At 46.5% G+C, this 17,080-nt stretch overlaps 2 protein-coding genes across 3 annotated transcripts; one reads left to right on the forward strand and one right to left on the reverse strand.

Annotated features, from left to right (window-relative positions):
- Positions 1 to 629: 629 nt before the first annotated feature.
- bpifcl (BPI fold containing family C, like) lies at positions 630 to 8,480 on the forward strand. 2 transcript variants are annotated; one of them, XM_036533265.1, is made up of 17 exons: positions 630 to 720; positions 1,351 to 1,418; positions 1,707 to 1,835; positions 2,275 to 2,389; positions 3,445 to 3,573; positions 3,781 to 3,936; positions 4,629 to 4,692; positions 4,818 to 4,878; positions 4,970 to 5,061; positions 5,537 to 5,713; positions 5,964 to 6,023; positions 6,258 to 6,425; positions 6,641 to 6,708; positions 7,008 to 7,050; positions 7,396 to 7,459; positions 7,562 to 7,638; positions 8,113 to 8,480. In XM_036533265.1, the coding sequence occupies exons 3-17, from the start codon at positions 1,736 to 1,738 to the stop codon at positions 8,170 to 8,172; spliced, it is 1,434 nt and encodes a 477-aa protein (XP_036389158.1). In that variant the 5' UTR covers positions 630 to 720; positions 1,351 to 1,418; positions 1,707 to 1,735; the 3' UTR covers positions 8,173 to 8,480. The 2 variants fall into 2 exon arrangements, with proteins under 2 accessions (XP_036389158.1, XP_036389159.1); XM_036533266.1 differs by lacking the exon at positions 1,351 to 1,418.
- Positions 8,481 to 8,636: 156 nt separating this feature from the next.
- Positions 8,637 to 16,624, reverse strand: LOC118780650 (aurora kinase B-like). Its single transcript, XM_036533267.1, has 9 exons — positions 16,562 to 16,624; positions 15,952 to 16,007; positions 14,883 to 15,156; positions 14,687 to 14,720; positions 13,061 to 13,252; positions 12,696 to 12,834; positions 12,010 to 12,158; positions 9,520 to 9,694; positions 8,637 to 8,900 (listed from the first exon to the last, which is right to left on the reverse strand). Exons 2-9 carry the CDS (start codon positions 15,997 to 15,999, stop codon positions 8,730 to 8,732), a joined length of 1,182 nt encoding a protein of 393 aa, XP_036389160.1. The 5' UTR covers positions 16,000 to 16,007; positions 16,562 to 16,624; the 3' UTR covers positions 8,637 to 8,729.
- Positions 16,625 to 17,080: the final 456 nt, after the last annotated feature.

Raw genomic sequence — 17,080 nt, forward strand, 5'->3', positions numbered from 1 at the left:
CGTTGTGGCTGAAACACCTGATCTAAAATAATAGTGTATTTTACTTTTCATTGTAGCCAGTTCTGTATATTTACAGATCAGATGAATGAATTTATTGTAAATGTTTGGTAGCGTTCATATGCATATGAGTCCTGCTTCCCTACTGAACACTGTCCCACAGTACAGTACTGTCACAGCTCCCAGCTTTGCTTTCTGCTGAAATAACTATTTTTACTGTCTGAAATATTCTTAGGAGAGGGGAGCGGGATACTGTGTTCTCAGCGGCTGCTCCTCAGTGACAGCCCCTGAAAGAATTTCAGCAGCATTAGAATGTTACCATTTATGAACCTGACGATCGGTTCCCCAGGGCACCTGTGGTGTTTCAGTGCAGACACATGCGATTCACACCTCTAAGCCCCGAGAAAAGGAAGTCGGGTTCTACTTCTGGCTGCATTTCTAAAAAACCGAAAGCAACAACCATGAGTACACTGCCAGTTTCACTTCCCCGTAGTCACATTCCCTCCCAGCAAAGCGGGGGTGGTGGGCGCACAGCTAAAGGTCATAGAGAAACAGGAAGTTCACAAATCACATGACACCACAGCAGCATGATTAAAATGCAGACTAACAGCACCTACAGCCAAATAAGTTCTCAGAACCCATTCAGCCAACAGCTGGAGTAATGTGCAGACATTGACAGCACTTACACCAAATAAACAGCAAACAGAATCTACCAATTCTTGGGTAAGTAAAATGTTTCATTTGCATTTTGTACATTTTTAATAATAATTCAAATAAAGTTGCTATTATGAGTTACCTAAGTTTGGTGGGAAATTACCTATTACCTATTGTACCTATTACCTATTGTTTCTGAACCAAGGAATTTAACTTCCTGAAGCAGCAATGAGATGCTGGGATAAAAATGAAAGTAAGGGAGTAACCATTTAATATAAAATGCTCCAGTGTGTTGCACTTTAATTACATTTTAATTCAGACATTGGTGTAAATATTTAGTAAGTGTACTGCATGTCAAAGGAAGACAATGGATGTATGAAATTTGCCCAAAAATTACAGCAAAAGAGCTTGTATGAAACAACTGAGCAACACAACTCCTGAGATGAGATTTGCTGAAATATATTTCTGATTTATCAACTGAAACAACATAAACTCCTCTTCCTCTTGGCTTACTTCCTCTTTTGTCAATGAAAAGAGTCCTAGTCAAACATGAAAGTGGATTTTTAATTTGCTGCTTTGGGAGAGTTTGACCATGCATTTTTACTGTCTGTCTGAAAATGAACCAAAACCAGTTGTAAGTAAAAACTAATCACTGTTAAGAGTTCAGAGGAGTAAATTATTTATCATGTCTGTATTTAGTGACAGGAAGACTAAGAACAATTTCTAACAGCTGCTATCAAACCACACAAGGCAATCTTCAATTTCCTGTGAGTTTTTCGCACCTCACATTCATACAAAGCCATAATCATGTGACAACAAAACATATAGCTGACAGTTAATTTAGCCAAAAGTTCAAAGTACATCTGCACAAAAGAGCTGTCCTCCCTTTGGTCACCAGAAGGCTTTTTACTGAAAATCATTTTTTCATGACTATAGTGTACGCCTTTCAATAGTTTTTGCTGGTCCGTTGACTTTCTGTGGCATTTTTTCTGATTCGAGCGTAGCATGCATGTGCTAATTACACTACTTATCAGTGCTGTTCACATTACTTTAAGGAGAGTGCGGCCTGCAGCGTCTCTGTACGATGTGGCTGTGTCTGTGCTCACTGCTGTCTCTGTCAGCCGGAACCTTCGGACACAACCCTGCCATTAAAGCTGTTCTTACTGATAAGGGACTTCAGTATGGTAAGGACAGATCAGCCAAGAAAATCATGCTTCCTTACTGTACATTTCCTCAAATTAAGTTTTTTATTTTATTTTATCTTGCTCGGTAGATCCTCTCAGTAAAGGTAGGTTGCACAGTTTCCTGTTTTCCTGCATATGAGTAAGTCATATTTTACTGCCATAGTTCAGGACACACTGGTGCTGCTCCAGCAGGGACTCAGACCTTCTTCCATCTGATGAAAAGTCCAGTTCCCTCATATTCACTGCCTCTTCATCTGGATGGGTTCATAGTGAACACGGATGATTAGAGTAGCACATCCATATGATAAAAGGATCCATATTAGTGCTCAATCAGCATCACTTGAAACCACTTCTGTAAAAGTGTAATTGTGAGTTTTGTGTGGAGGGCGGGGCTGTAGTGGCCTGAACTCTGCGTCTCTGCTCGGGGGTGTCCCTGTAGGTGCCCGTGTTGTGATGGACTGGCTGCAGAGCAGGATTGAGCAGATGTCAGTTCCTGATATCAGCGGAAGAATCAGCATTGGCTTCCTGGGCTCTGTGCACTACACCCTCAGCAAGTATGTAGTACATTAGATTATTGTCATTTAGCAGACACTCTTATTGAGAGCAACTCACAACTTTATCCATTTATGCAGCTAGATATTTATTGGGGCAATTGTGGGTTAATAACATTTCCTAAGGGTAAAGCAGCACTGCCACACTGGGGAATTGAACCAGCAACCTTCTGGTGAGGAGCTCTGCCGCACACAAGCGCGGTGCCACAACCTGCAGAACTGAAGCAGGGGAAGGCTTTGTGTGCATGCCAACAGGATTCTCAGAGTATCAGAGTCTCTTCTCCACATAGCCCTTGTCATGTTACTGACAGTCTTATGAGCATTGCATGTGTTTCAGCCACCAACATGAATTGCTGCGAAAGCCTATGCTCTACTGTCCTACAGTTATCCATGAAAGTGGAGTGAACTATTTCATACAGCATCCAATATGTGCTGGAGACAGTCCTCCATCAGCTCTCATTTCAGATCAAGCACTTGATGAGACTGAGATGAAATGAGTTTGCTTCCATTATAATTCTGGCTATGAATTTCCAGTAATAATATGAAATGTGTAGCAAAAAGTTATAGTAAATGCCCCTCTGCTATAAAAAAATAAATAAATGAGTACTTTCATTGCCACTGCATTTTGTAAAGTACAATTTTATTTGGATTGGACAGATCTGGTTATTAAACCCTAAGCTCTATACCCTTTCTGCAACCCTGTTCGGGAAACTCTGAATTCTGCATGCCACACAGTGCCCTCTATCTGCCCGGGATGGTAATTATCTAGCAATTGTGTAAGATGAAGATGCAGGGGTGGCAGGAATACTCACGTTTTCCTGAGTTCTTTAAACATTCAAAGACATTATCCCAGCTGTCTACTTTTCTCTCTACTGTACGTTGTCCAGAATTCCTGGAAAGACAAACCATTCGCTTTCATTAGTTAAAGTTAAAATGCGGAAGACAGTCATTGGTGCATTTTTCAGCAATGATGATTTGTCCTTCACTGGCTATGTGAACCCTGTCTCAACCTTAACCTAACCCTAACCCAACCCTAACCTAACCCTAACCCTTTTCAGCATAAATGTGGTTCAGGTCGACCTCCCTGTACCCATAGTGGCTTTCTCTGAGGGCACTGGCATCAAGATGGCTGTGAGTGGATTCAACATTGCACTGCATGGGAACTGGCACACTAGCTTCCACATAATGTGAGTGATTGTTCTGTTTGCTGCGAGTGAGGAAGGGGGGTTGGGAGGGTTTGGTGTTGGGGATACACATTAAAAACCCCCCCCCCCCCCCCCACTCACCTGCCATACACGTGATTCCTGAAAACTACTGCAGACAGTGACATTAACCAATCAGAAATCAGTCCCAGGAGGCAGGAGAACACACTCGTGTGGTTTTTGTCTCTGCAGAAGAGACGGAGGCACCTTTGACCTGGCGGTGTATAACATAGACCTGTCCTCTCTGCTGCGCCTGCGCAGCGATGAGCAGGGTCACCCGTCCATCTCCACTGTGCAGTGCGACTCCAACATTGGGGGAACCGAGATGAACTTCTATGGAGGTGCCAGGTACAGCAGTGTATGACTGAGACACAAGCACTTACAGCACTACTTCATCACACAGAGACCGTGTGAGACTGTGCGTTACTGCGCTGTTGCACAGAGACTGTGCGTTACCGCGCTGTTACACAGAGACTGTGTGTTACTGCACTGTTACACAGACATTGTGTGTTACTGCGCTGTTACACAGAGACTGTGCATTACCGCGCTGTTACACAGAGACTGTGCGTTACCGCGCTGTTACACAGAGACTGTGCGTTACCGCGCTGTTACACAGTGACTGTGCGTTACCGCGCTGTTACACAGAGACTGTGCGTTACCGCGCTGTTACACAGTGACTGTGCGTTACCGCGCTGTTACACAGTGACTGTGCGTTACCGCGCTGTTACACAGTGACTGTGCGTTACCGCGCTGTTACACAGTGACTGCTTCCTTGCCTATCTGTGGTTATCAGGGCCATGCAGTGATAGAGGAGCACAGTGCACGGGACACCACCGCCATCAGCATGCTGTGCAACAGCTTACAGGCTTATGAGACTTACAAAGATTTTGTTTATACCAGAGTGGAATTAATTTAGTTCAGTACACTTTTCAAATCCATTATATATAAAATGACCATCACTGTACTGGTGTGACAATCTGATCAAATATACTGAATGATATGGACTGAATATTATGATTTTAACAAGCCTCTGTGTACAGCTGGATCTTCAAGCACTTTGTGAGCAGATTCGAGGGTTACATAAACGCACAGATTAAGGAGAGGGTAAGTGTTCCCAACTCACACATTTATCTGAAGTGCACACAGCTCTAATAGTGATGAAGACGTTTCTCTTGGGACAAACATTTTGAAACTCCAAAAACATTTATTAGGATTATTTCTGCATCTAGATCTGTCCAATGATTGAACAGAACATTGAGAGTTTGGAGAGCCATCTAGCCGCCATGAAAGGTATTGTAAGCAGAATAAAGAATACATGCAAGTCCTGCACATATGTGGACTTGTGTGTGTACTTATGGCCACAGCGCTGTGTGTCTCCCAGTCTCCTTTCAGGTGACCCCCAACTTACTCATAGAGATCCCACTGCTGAGCCCCCCACTGGTACAAAGCACCAGCACAGAGATGGACTTTAAGGTAGTGACTCTGAACCGATATACATAAATATCTACAATCACAACTACTCTCACATGAAACCAGCTCAGTACCTGAGCTATTTATGTTCAATACAGTGCTCCTTAGAAATCATCTGTCTCCCAGGTGTTCTTAAAATGGAAAATTTTAATAATTATAGTCCAATTTCCTGTCTTCAACACTTTCCAAATGTAAAATTGGTCCCGCATTTAATTGCAAAAGCAAAAAAATTCCAAACTTTGTTTTTTACAGGCAGTGCAGCAGAAAAAAAAGTTAAAAAGTGACTCAATGTGACCCAGCATGTTAAGTGCAGGGTCAGCTCAACACTCTTCCAGAAAATCAGAATTTCAACAGGTTTCTCAGTCTTTCTGCTTAATCTGCATTCAGAGAGAGGCCTGACAGCGGGGAGAAGCTGCTCAGCCGCGCGCTGTCTGGATGAAGTTGAATGTGACATTAGCCTGACTGCCTTCACTCACAGGGCGAATTCTACAGTGTCAAAGGTCACACAGAGCCTCCATTTGCTGCTGGGCCCTTCCAGCTTCCCGGTGTAGAGCACTGCATGGTGACACTGGGTGTGTCCGAGTTCTGTGCTAACTCCGCCACATTCGCCTACTTCTCTGCAGGACTCCTACAAAAAAACATCACTGACAGCATGGTGAGGAAGCCACTCGCCTGTATTTATTTATATTAAGAACCTGTATTTATGCTACATTACATGCCACATTACTACATCTTATATCAGAACATCTGACTGCATTTGTAAGCAGTCCTCCTTGATGTTTGATTCAGTTTGAAAATCTTTGGAAACATTTAATCTTACTTTCAAAATTAGAACCCTGGTTATTGTTTTCTCATCTCATGTGGATATTATTGTAACTTTGCATTTTGTGGTTTTAACCTTTCAGATTCCCAAGCTCTCCCCTATCCGTCTTAACACCACCAGCTTTGGGACTTTCATCCCACAGGTAGGGCTCAGCTCTCACCGTCCTGTACCGCAGCCGCACAAACTCCCAAATCAAAGGGCAGCTGAACAGCTGGTCACACATTCACTTTTCTGCATCGAACCACAAATGTTGCTATAGTTTCCTCTGTGCAGAACACCCCTACCCTCGGAGCACTGATGGTGATGGTGTTGCTATAGCTTCCTCTGTGCAGAACAGCCCCACCCTCGGAGCACTGACACCTTTTTGTCCTCACAGCTCCCCAAACTGTTCCCCAACATGCTGATGCTGCTCCAGGTTTTTGCAGCCAACATGCCCACAGTCTCCTTCCTGCCGGACAGCGTGACCTTGGGGCTGTTTGGGTCAGTCAAGGCCTACGCCATCAAGCCTGACTCCTCTCTGGCACCTCTCTTCAGATTGGACATGGTGGGTGTGTGCAGTTGAAGCCAAAGGACACAGAGAAACAGCCAGGTGTGCTGTCGGTCAGGGGACGGGAGCTGAGCTCTCTGTGGTCACTGTGGGAAAATGAGGGAAGGTCAAACTATATATTGGCTATGGATTCAGTTAATTCGTATGTCTTTGTCTAAAGTAGTTCTAAGTTCCCCAGCTGATTCTTGAATAGCTCATATCTTATTTTTTAGAATGCCAGCTTCAGTGGCAGGTTTTTCATAGTCGACAAGATGCTGAGGGGAGCTCTGGCACTGGACAAGTGAGTGAAACTCAACCATTTCATTTTAATTGCAACTTGTGCAGACAGTCTTACAGTAAAACAGTATGTTATATGCTTCTGTATGATCAGTACGTATATGTAAATGTAAATCAAGTAATGCTTTAATTAATGTTTCTCTTATGGTTGCTCTTAAGGCTCTTTAAAATATAATATGGCACAATTCAGAGATTAATATTGGTATATTTTTAGATTTAACTTTCTCAGCTACATACATTTTGCCACTTTGGTAGAGTATGTCTATGAGCATCTGTTAAATGAAGACATACCTTCTCCTGCAGTATGACACTGGCCCTGGGCTCCAGTGAAATAGGGACATTCCAGGTATGACATGGATATACATATGAATATAAATATGTGGGAATACGAATAAGTATATATGTGAATATACAGGAATATATGGGAATATGTATGAGTACATATCTGACTATACAGGAATATATATGGATATATATGTCAGGGAGACACCCTGGGTCCTGGAAGGTGGGAGGGACTTCTAGGTGTTTCTTAATTTCGTAACTGGATTAATAAGGCACAAAGGGATGAAGATGACCATGTGCTTCAAGCTGTCTTTATTTTAGAGACTGATTCTGCAGGATCGAAGCATTTTACTTTAGAAACATATCCTTCACTTTCAGTGTGTGCCGACGTCCCTTTTTCCTTTTGTAGACGGCGTCTCTGGCAGTCGCACTGCAGACAGCAATAAATATGGCCGTGCTGCCAGAACTGAATGGTGAGTCGTCCACTTCAGGGAGAATGAGAGTATTTATATTACATTCATCATATTTCACACCTTTGCTGATGTACTGCACTCAGCGTAAACTATCCTTTTCAGCTAAACTGAAGACTGGCATTCCCTTACCAGAGACCAAGTATGTGCAATGGGTTAATCCCGTCCTGAAAGTGAATAAGGTCAGTATCACTCAGCTGCACCATCAGCTCACCAAGGCAACATTGCATTAAAACCCAACAACTTCCCATTTGCAAACTCAGACAGGCCAGAGTGAGGCACTGTCCTGTCTGCTAGAAGACAATGCCCCCTGAGATCTGAAGGCCAGAACAGCTGGCAGCAGCAAGATAAGAACCACATTCAGTCCTCTGATCAGCAAGGTGGAGCTTCCTGTTCTTTCAGATGTGAGGAGGTATGATGACAGCCACAGCAGCAGGGTGGGGGCCAGGCACTGCCTAACCCTAAAGATTCAAGTATCAAGCTAAACAAACAGATGCAGGCAGGCCTGGATGTGTCCAAACATGACTGCAGCATCACACTGCTGAAAGGGGAGGGTATGATGTGGATTTATGGGTGCGGAGCTGGAGGACAGAGCAGACCATGCTGGGAAAGGGCCCCATGCAGGGATTGAAAGATTAATTTCTTGTTTCATGCAGGGCTTTGTGATGCTTGCTACAGACACAAAAATCTCCCCCCCAGGGGATCAGGAGCGCTGAAGAGATGCCAACTATCAAGTTCTTGGATTTTAGCACATGAATTCCTGCTCCAATCAACCATTATTTTGAAAATGCATACATTTGCTTTCTACATAAATAATTCTCATAATTACAGCATATTCCTAAGGTGTATATTTGCTTTTCAGTTTTGTCATTCTGTTCTGGAAACTAACTTCATTCCCTAAAGGCAATACTAAATGTACAAGTCTGGATAAGAGCCTCAGCTAAATGACTAATGTAATTTAATGTGCGTAACAGGACTGTTGAAATGATCATTTCACAAATACATTTTAACAATAAGACACCACTGACCAAAATAAACGTACTAACTTCATAACTCAACCATGATCACATTTTATTGTTTCTTTCAATTAAAGATCTTTAAAAATAGCTTTCAAAACTTCACAAACAGTAAAATATTTACACTGTGGCAGGAGGCCACTGTTGAAGGGTGGGAATGAAAGTGGTGATTGCACAGCTCCTGGCCAGAACGAGGAACAGAAAGGAAAGCCCCTCCAGAGAACTTCCCTAGCTGCTGAAATGCAGGGGGTGGGGTCTCAGTGGGGGGCGCTGCTGGGGGCCGGCGGGGTCTTGGCAGAGTTCTCCAGCACCCAGGGGTGGCTGAGCACCCCCTGAATGGGGAGCCTGTGCAGGGGGTTGTGCTTCAGCAGCTGGCCAATCAAGTCTCTGCTCCCGGCGCTCATGTAATCAGGGTAGCTGAAATCCACCTGAGCAGAGACAGTACACAAGCGTTAAAATCAGGACGCTGTCCAGAGCCACTCCCTACAGCTCCCTCTCCTCCATGTGGACATTAATAGTTAACCCTTTAATAGGATATAAGTGTTAATGTGATGCACTAACACCACCAGACAGCTGCTCCCGCCCGGACAGAGGCGCAGCGGTCAGGAGTCAGTGACTAACCACACCTGATCGGAGTTCACCAATCATCCCAGCTGCAAATCAAATTGTCACAAGACTCATTAGGTAACAAAAACAAGTCCAACCACTGCTGCAATCCATTCAAAAACATCGACTACAGAAACTCTTATGCAGAGCAACTTACACAGTTTACCAATCATCCATTAACACAGCTGGATAGTTACTGGGGCAAACTGAGTTAAGCACTTTCCCAAGGGTATGAAAGAACCCCACCTAGGAACTGGAGCATTAAGCTGTGAGTTATGAGCCCTGCTTCTTTCCACGCCACTGACCACTCAAACGTTCTCAGATCTGGAGAACATGCCAAACTATTGCATTTAATCTCTTTTGCCAGTGCGGGTGCCGTCACTTCCTCATCCACCTCCACTGCTGATCTCAGATCAAATGGCAGAAGCACCGCGCTGTTACCCTGGAGATCTTTCTGTATGTCTCTTCGTGGCTCTTTGTCTCAAAGGGGGGCTTCCCAACCAGGAACTCGTAAGCCAGCACGCCCAGGCTCCACAGGTCCACCTTCTCATCATGAGTGCGACCCTCAATCATTTCTGGCGGCAGGTAATCCAGCGTTCCGCACAGAGTCGACCTCCTGCATGAGCACAGAATGCGAAGCCCTGAGACATCACACATCACAGCCCGCTCACATCACAGCCCGCTCACATCACATCCCACCACAGCTCACATCACAGCCCGCTCACATCACAGCCCGCTCACATCACAGCCCGCTCACATCACAGCCCGCTCACATCACATCCCACCACAGCTCACAGCGCGCTCACATCACAGCCCGCTCACATCACATCTCATCTCACATCCCGCTCACATCACATCTCATCTCACATCCCGCTCACATCACATCCCACCACAGCTCACATCACAGCCTGCTCACATCACAGCCTGCTCACATCACATCCCACCACAGCTCACATCACAGCCTGCTCACATCACAGCCTGCTCACATCCCACCACAGCTCACATCACAGCCTGCTCACATCACAGCCCACCACAGCTCACATCACAGCCTGCTCACATCACAGCCTGCTCACATCCCACCACAGCTCACAGCGCGCTCACATCACAGCCCGCTCACATCACAGCCCGCTCACATCACAGCCCATCACACATCACATCCCATCACACATCACATCCCACCACAGCTCACAGCGCGCTCACATCACAGCCCGCTCACATCACAGCCCGCTCACATCACAGCCCGCTCACATCACAGCCCGCTCACATCACAGCCCGCTCACATCACATCCCACCACAGCTCACATCACAGCCTGCTCACATCACATCCCACCACAGCTCACAGCGCGCTCACATCACAGCGCGCTCACATCACAGCCCGCTCACATCACAGCCCGCTCACATCACAGCCTGCTCACATCACATCCCACCACAGCTCACAGCGCGCTCACATCACAGCGCGCTCACATCACAGCCCGCTCACATCACAGCCCGCTCACATCACAGCCCACCACAGCTCACAGCGCGCTCACATCACAGCGCGCTCACATCACAGCGCGCTCACATCACATCCCATCACACATCACATCCCACCACAGCTCACAGCGCGCTCACATCACAGCCTGCTCACATCACAGCCTGCTCACATCACATCTCATCTCACATCCCGCTCACATCACATCCCACCACAGCTCACATCACAGCCCGCTCACATCACAGCCCACCACAGCTCACAGCGCGCTCACATCACATCCCACCACAGCTCACAGCCCGCTCACATCACAGCCCATCACGGCTCCACAGCCCATCACGGCTCACAGCCCATCACGGCTCCACAGCCCATCACGGCTCCACAGCCCATCACGGCTCCACAGCCTGCTCACATCACATCACATCACAGCTCTCATTCCGCTCATATCACAGCCCGCTCACATCACAATATATAACTTTGAGCAATGTAACTTTGCTCTGGGCCTGTCCAAAGGTTAACCGTCAGCTGCTGGGATGGTGATGCCTCCCGGTCAGCTTGCTCTCATTGGCTATTGTGGGTTTCTGCTCAATATTCCATCGCTGTTCCTTTCACACTACAGGATTTTCAAGTCATAAATATCAAACATGTCTGATATCTGATTCGAAATCAGGGAGTCTCCAATCAAATCGGTAACATTAAGATTATGTCTGTAAACCCCTCACACTACAGGACCATGTGGGCATTTGGGCATGAGGGGCGAACCGGACCCAACATTGGCCCAATTATCCTCTAGTGTGGGGCCAGCATAACTCACCAAAAATGCATTCATTTCCCATTAATAGCAAATTACCATTTATAATCTCATAAACCTTCAGTGAGAACCCTACTTGTAAGCAGGCTATTAAACTACCACTTGTCAGCCTGTCTGTGCAGGTCCAACTGCAGTCAGAATACAGCAGCCCATTCAGAACGAAAACCCGTATCTCCATCCACAATACAGTCGAACATCACCAGACCCGCTCAAACAAGGCTGAATGTCTTTAACAGTGACAGCTTTTTAACCTGTGAAGCCACCTGGGGCTAGCCTTAATACACCCCCCTCTCCAGGGTCATTCTCGCATTCAGAAGCACCTTTCCTGTGATGACAGCCAATGATAGGGCAAAACCACAGAAGATGGATTTTATCCTGGTATTTTTTGATATCAGAGATGGTGGCGTCCTCCGAATTGTACTCTACGGCTGCAGCGCTACATCCTGTCACTCTCTCTAAGTTTTATTTCCCTGACATTGTAACTTGATTATATCGTCATTCTGAATGGTCAATTTTCCACACTTATTGTATAATTTCAGCTTCATACCCGTTCTTTTGACCGAGGCGTTTGTAACTCAGAGGTTGAGCTGTATTCACACTTGTGAGCTAAGACAGCTGAGGCCCATCCTGCAGTGTAAGAGGGTGGCAGTACCTGGAGGAAGGAGTGTGGACAGACCAGCCGAAATCTGCAATCTTCAGCTCCCCATTGGCCCCGAGCAGGAGGTTCTCTGGCTTGATGTCTCTGTGGATCACCTTCTTCGAGTGGCAGTACTGCAGCGCATGGGTCAGCTCAAAGATGTACTGCCAGCACAGAGCACAGCGGCAGGCAGTCAGCAGAGACTGCAAACGCAGGCACACAGCTCCTTCACACTACTCAGGCAGTAACAGCGTGTATGCGCTGACACAGGATCACGCCACCAGCCTGTGTGCGTCGGGGGGGAAAGTCTGCGCTGCGCGTCGGGGGGTTGGGGTTTGAGGGGGGAGGCTGCGTGTCTCGGGGGGGGGGGGGGGGGGGAGGCTGCGCTGCGTGTCGGCGGGGGGGAGGCTGCGCGTCATGTCGTGGGGTTGGGGTTTGAGGGGGGAGCCTGCGCGTCAGGGGGAAGGGTGTGTGTGTGTGTGTGTGTGTGTGTGTGTGTGTGCGTGCACTGCATGCGGAGTGCGTGAGGAGTGTGTGTGTGTGGACTGCATGCGGAGTGCGTGTGGAGTGCGTGCCTGCGTGTGTGTGTGTGTGTGTGTGTGTGTGTGTGTGTGTGTGTGTGTGTGTGTGTGGGGGTTTGAGGAGGAGGCTGCGCTGCGTGTCTCGGGGGGGGGGGCTTGGATGAGGCCGCGCTGGCTCACCGTGGCGCCGCGCTGCTCGTCGAAGCGCCCGCAGCGCTGCAGCTCGCTGTACAGCTCTCCTTTGGGTGCAAACTCCAGGATGAGGTAAACGCGAGACGAGTCGTGGAAGTAGCCATACAGACGCAGGATATTGGGGTGCCTGAGAGAGGATGCAATATGAGCTACTGCACACACAGTGCTAACACTCAGACACATACATGCACATACACACGCACGCGCGCGCGCACACACACACACACACACACACACACGTACACTCAGCTACTCTTCGCACACAGAGCTACACTCCATATGCACGCACACGCACAAAATTGTCAAACACCTACACAGCACAAAGAAAGGAGACAACCTTTCTGACAACCTACCTGAGGTGTGACTGGATCTCCACCTCTCTCCTTAACTGGTGCTCCACACCTGCCTTCTCCAGCTGCTTTTTGAATAGCACCTTCAAGGCCAGAATGAACTTCGTTTGCCTCTCCCTGGCCAGGTAAACGTTCCCAAACTTCCCTTTGCCCAGGGGACGCCCAATGTCAAAGTTCTCCAGACTCCAGCACTTCCTGATCAAACCAAAGAGATGATGCACAGCCAGTCAGAGCGCAATCCTGAACCATGCAGCAGCTCAGATTTCTACACTTACGCACTGAGCCAAAGGCAGCTTCCTTTAACCCCTTAAACATAGTGGCACGTGCTGCTCTCTGCTAGGACCAGAGGGACACTCTTTGTGGTGGTAGTATTTGTGTCAAAGTGTCAGATCTGGGAAAGACTTGGGTCAGCCACATGTAAAATTACTCAAAAGGACACTTACAAAATTTCAGTACCTTCCCATTTTAAACAAGGAAGAATACAAATCGAAAAGTAAAGGACCCTGCAAGCTATGAACTCAGGAATTCGAGATTAAAAAGCTGATGTGTTCTAGAAACGTGCCCAGAGATGGAGTTCGGGCTCTGTGACCACTTCCAGACTCCATAACATGAGAACATACAAACGCTTCAAAAAGTAGAAAGAAGGGCAACAAGACTGGCTCCAACGTATTAAACATACAGTGCAAGTTATGAAGAGAGACTCTAGTCTACCCTGAATCTTTTTAGTCTTAGGAAACAAAGTCAGGGGAGATGAGAGATTTTCACATTTTCCACAAGAGTGGAAATTAGTTTAAATATATAAGTATTTTCCCTCTCAGCGGGTTATGAATGCATTTAACTGTCAGTACTCCAGCCCTCTAGCTGTTTTGGTGGTCTCCCTATCTGTCAATGTGGTCCATGTGCTTTTTTTTTTTTTTTTTACCGTTTTCCTTGTGTTCCAGCCCCGCCCCGCTCTCCGCCCTGTCCCCGCCCACCTGATTACCTGATCTCCTCCACCTGCCTGCCTGCCCACCTGCATCCCATCTCCTCGTAACTCCAGCCCTATATCTACCCTGCTTGTCGCTGTCTTGTTGCCAGTTCGTTGCAGTGTTTTGGTCCTGCCTGCAGTTTCTGCTTGAAATGTCCCATGCTGACTTTGCCTGTCCCTCTACTTCGTCTCTACCTGCCGCCTTGCCCTGATTGCCTGATCCGCCTGCCTACCTGGTTTGGCCCTGCCCGTTCCTGTTATTTATCCCCGTTTGCCTTCGGACTGCCTGCCTGCTTTTGACCCTGCCTGTTCTGCCATTGCGTTCTTGCCCAGCGATTCAAACAACAGCCACCAGGAACCTGAAACACCCGTGGTCTGCGTCTGAGTCTGTGCGTGAGCCCTGACATTAAAAGCTTGCCATTATTTGTTGTGGAAGCAAAGACCCACAGATTGTACGACAGGAGGCCTGAAACAGCCCTAGATAAACTCCAGGCTACAGGCAAAAAGACAACCCCAGCTGGCCTGCTCTCCTCATTACACTTAAATTTCAAGTTTGTCCAAAACTCTTCAAATACAAGTATTTGTCCTATTACAAAACAGTAAATGGCAGAGTTAGGGCTATGTATACATTCATTTTTGGCAGAAGCTTAATTTCAGCTTACTTTGTATTTGTGGATTCTGAGGCTCCATGTTTAGCTGAAAAACACAAATGATTTTTGTTTTAGATACAGATGCTTCAAGAAAAGTTGTTTTGTTGATCATATTCAAAATACACTGACAACAGATGTGTGTCTGTCCGGTTTTGTTAGCTCTTTCAAGTTGTCGAGTGGGAAAGAAACTTTAGATACAGCTTCTTACCAGTAGCGTTTGCCTGCTGGCTGGTCTCTCCGTGCGCGGCGGGTTCGGGGGTAGCAGGAATTGGATTACCCCTCGGCACGACTCGCTGGCACTGGGGCGGTGCAGTCTGTGTGGAGGACTGCTTCGGTTTGCCGCTGGGGGCTTGCTGCTGGCTCACCGCCCGCTGGATACGCTGCGGTCCGTTACACGCAGTCAGGACCCGTGGAGGCTGCGCCGCCATCGGCTTCTGTCCGCCCTGAGGTACCGGCACCCGCTTGGGCCCCTCGGCTGCAGGCTGTACATCGGATGCAAATGTTTGGGAGCATCCGTTAACTGTAACTACATTTCTACGCAGATTATGTACGCAATCCATCCATTCGGTGGCGCTTCAATGTTTTCGTTAAACCTCAACCAAACCGGCTGAACACAGAGCAAGTTTATGGGCCCTTCGAGCGCGGATAAATGCTCGTCTATCCGTAACAAAAACGGTCAAGTTATTCGGGATGTCTTATCCATATATATTTGTCAGAGTGCACATGTTACATTTACTTTTATTCATTTGGCAGACGCTTTTATCCAAAGCGACTTACAATTGAGGTACAATCCAACACAAGCGAAAAGTTAAGTCTACTTGTGGTAGGCCTTGAACAGTGTAATGCTCACACTCCCTGGTCTGGGAGTCTGCCACTGTTGCTCGTTTAAATTCAATGGATACACTTATGTCCTGTTGCAATGGAAGTCGCTCTGGATGAGAGCGTCTGCTAAATGCATGCAATGTAACACAGCATAATCGGAAACAGTCCTGTCACTCAAAGTACTGATATTAGTATAACGCCGGTAACGGCAATTTATGAATTACTTTGTCACTTAACCTCACAAACACACTAAGCAGGAACTTTTCCAAAAGCAAAGACACCGAAGCTTCGCCCCACTCTTTGCTAATTAGGCCTTGCTGTTGGCCATACCGAGCCGAGGCGGTGCATCACCACATGAGAACGCAGTACCTACACTATTTTATAGATGCCATTTGCAGACAAGCTGGTCTATTTAGTTAGCTAACGTTAATGTTAACTACATTCCGCCACGTTACCTTTCCATGATCAGGTCTGTGGTTTGCCTTAACAGTTGTAGCATCCATTGCTACCCCTGATGAAGAAAAACACAGCAGAATTAGCTGCTTACCAATGAAAAAAAAAATCATATACCGAGCAGACCGCTAAATTACAAAATTTAGCGACATAGCTGTTTCGATGCTAGTTAGTCACTGATATTTGTTGTTCATCGTACTAGCATTGTGACAAGTTCATAGGCATTGATTTTAGTAAAGTCAGGATTCAGGCATGGAAAAAGCAAGAAATAAATGCTAGCTAACGACTACTGTTATCTAGATAAGTAGCCTACCAAACTCAGAACGCAGAATGTGAATGACCTATTCATGGTTTACTTGCTATTTGTCCAAAGCTAGCCGACACAAGTCCCATTCAGCATCCAAACAACATTAGCACAGTAACCAGCACTGCAAAATAGACAGCTAGTCAAGAAAGCATGTCAAGATGTAGTTAGTTAGCTAACTGAGCAGGTAAGGATTACTCAAACAGGCCGCGCTTGCTAGATCGCTCTACCAAGATAAAACGAACAGCCTCGTCCTCTTATGGCAGACTGCTATTCAGATACCTACACACCGAAGTTTGGTCACCAACCTCTGACTTTGTTTTGTGGAAAAGATACCAAAAACAGTGTTTAATGTTGTCTTCGGCAACGACACTACAGAAACGCGCTATTGCGCGATCACCGCATGATTGTTTAAATTCAAATCTCCCTGTTAAAACCTTTAAACGGATCGTTGCGTCTGATTGGCTTGCGTTGAAGCTAGCTGCTTCGTCATTGGTTAGACGCAGATTCGGAAATGCGTAATAAATCTCCCATGATGCACCTGGGCAGGAACTCGTTTCACGCTGACGTTAATTCAGCGACCGTGAGTTCGCGTATACGGCGTCTGGCAGATTGTGTTTTACGCAATATAGGCTCATATAACAGACAAATCACTTACAAGGTGTACATTTCTCTTAGAGAGACACAACACTGTACAATGTTTTACAACTTATTAAAATTAACTCAACTTTAAAAATTATAATATTTAATAAGTTACAGACTGACGTTTTTATAAGTTACAGTTTGCCTTTCTTCATTGTCCTTGAGACCTACTGTGGAGATCATAC

The sequence above is a fragment of the Megalops cyprinoides genome, chromosome 7, assembly GCF_013368585.1.
Source record: "Megalops cyprinoides isolate fMegCyp1 chromosome 7, fMegCyp1.pri, whole genome shotgun sequence".
NCBI lineage: Eukaryota > Metazoa > Chordata > Actinopteri > Elopiformes > Megalopidae > Megalops > Megalops cyprinoides.

Coding starts and splice junctions, on each gene's coding strand:
- bpifcl (XM_036533265.1), top strand. CDS start 1,736: ATGTGGCTGTGTCTGTGCTCACTGCTGTCTCTGTCAGCCGGAACCTTC. Junction 3,937..4,628: donor AACTTCTATGGAGGTGCCAG/GTACAGCAGTGT, acceptor CTCTGTGTACAG/CTGGATCTTCAAGCACTTTG. Junction 6,426..6,640: donor CTCTCTTCAGATTGGACATG/GTGGGTGTGTGC, acceptor CTTATTTTTTAG/AATGCCAGCTTCAGTGGCAG.
- LOC118780650 (XM_036533267.1), bottom strand. CDS start 15,999: ATGGATGCTACAACTGTTAAGGCAAACCACAGACCTGATCATGGAAAG. Junction 12,159..12,695: donor ACGAGCAGCGCGGCGCCACG/GTGAGCCAGCGC, acceptor CTGTGCTGGCAG/TACATCTTTGAGCTGACCCA. Junction 9,695..12,009: donor GTCCACACTCCTTCCTCCAG/GTACTGCCACCC, acceptor GTGCTCATGCAG/GAGGTCGACTCTGTGCGGAA.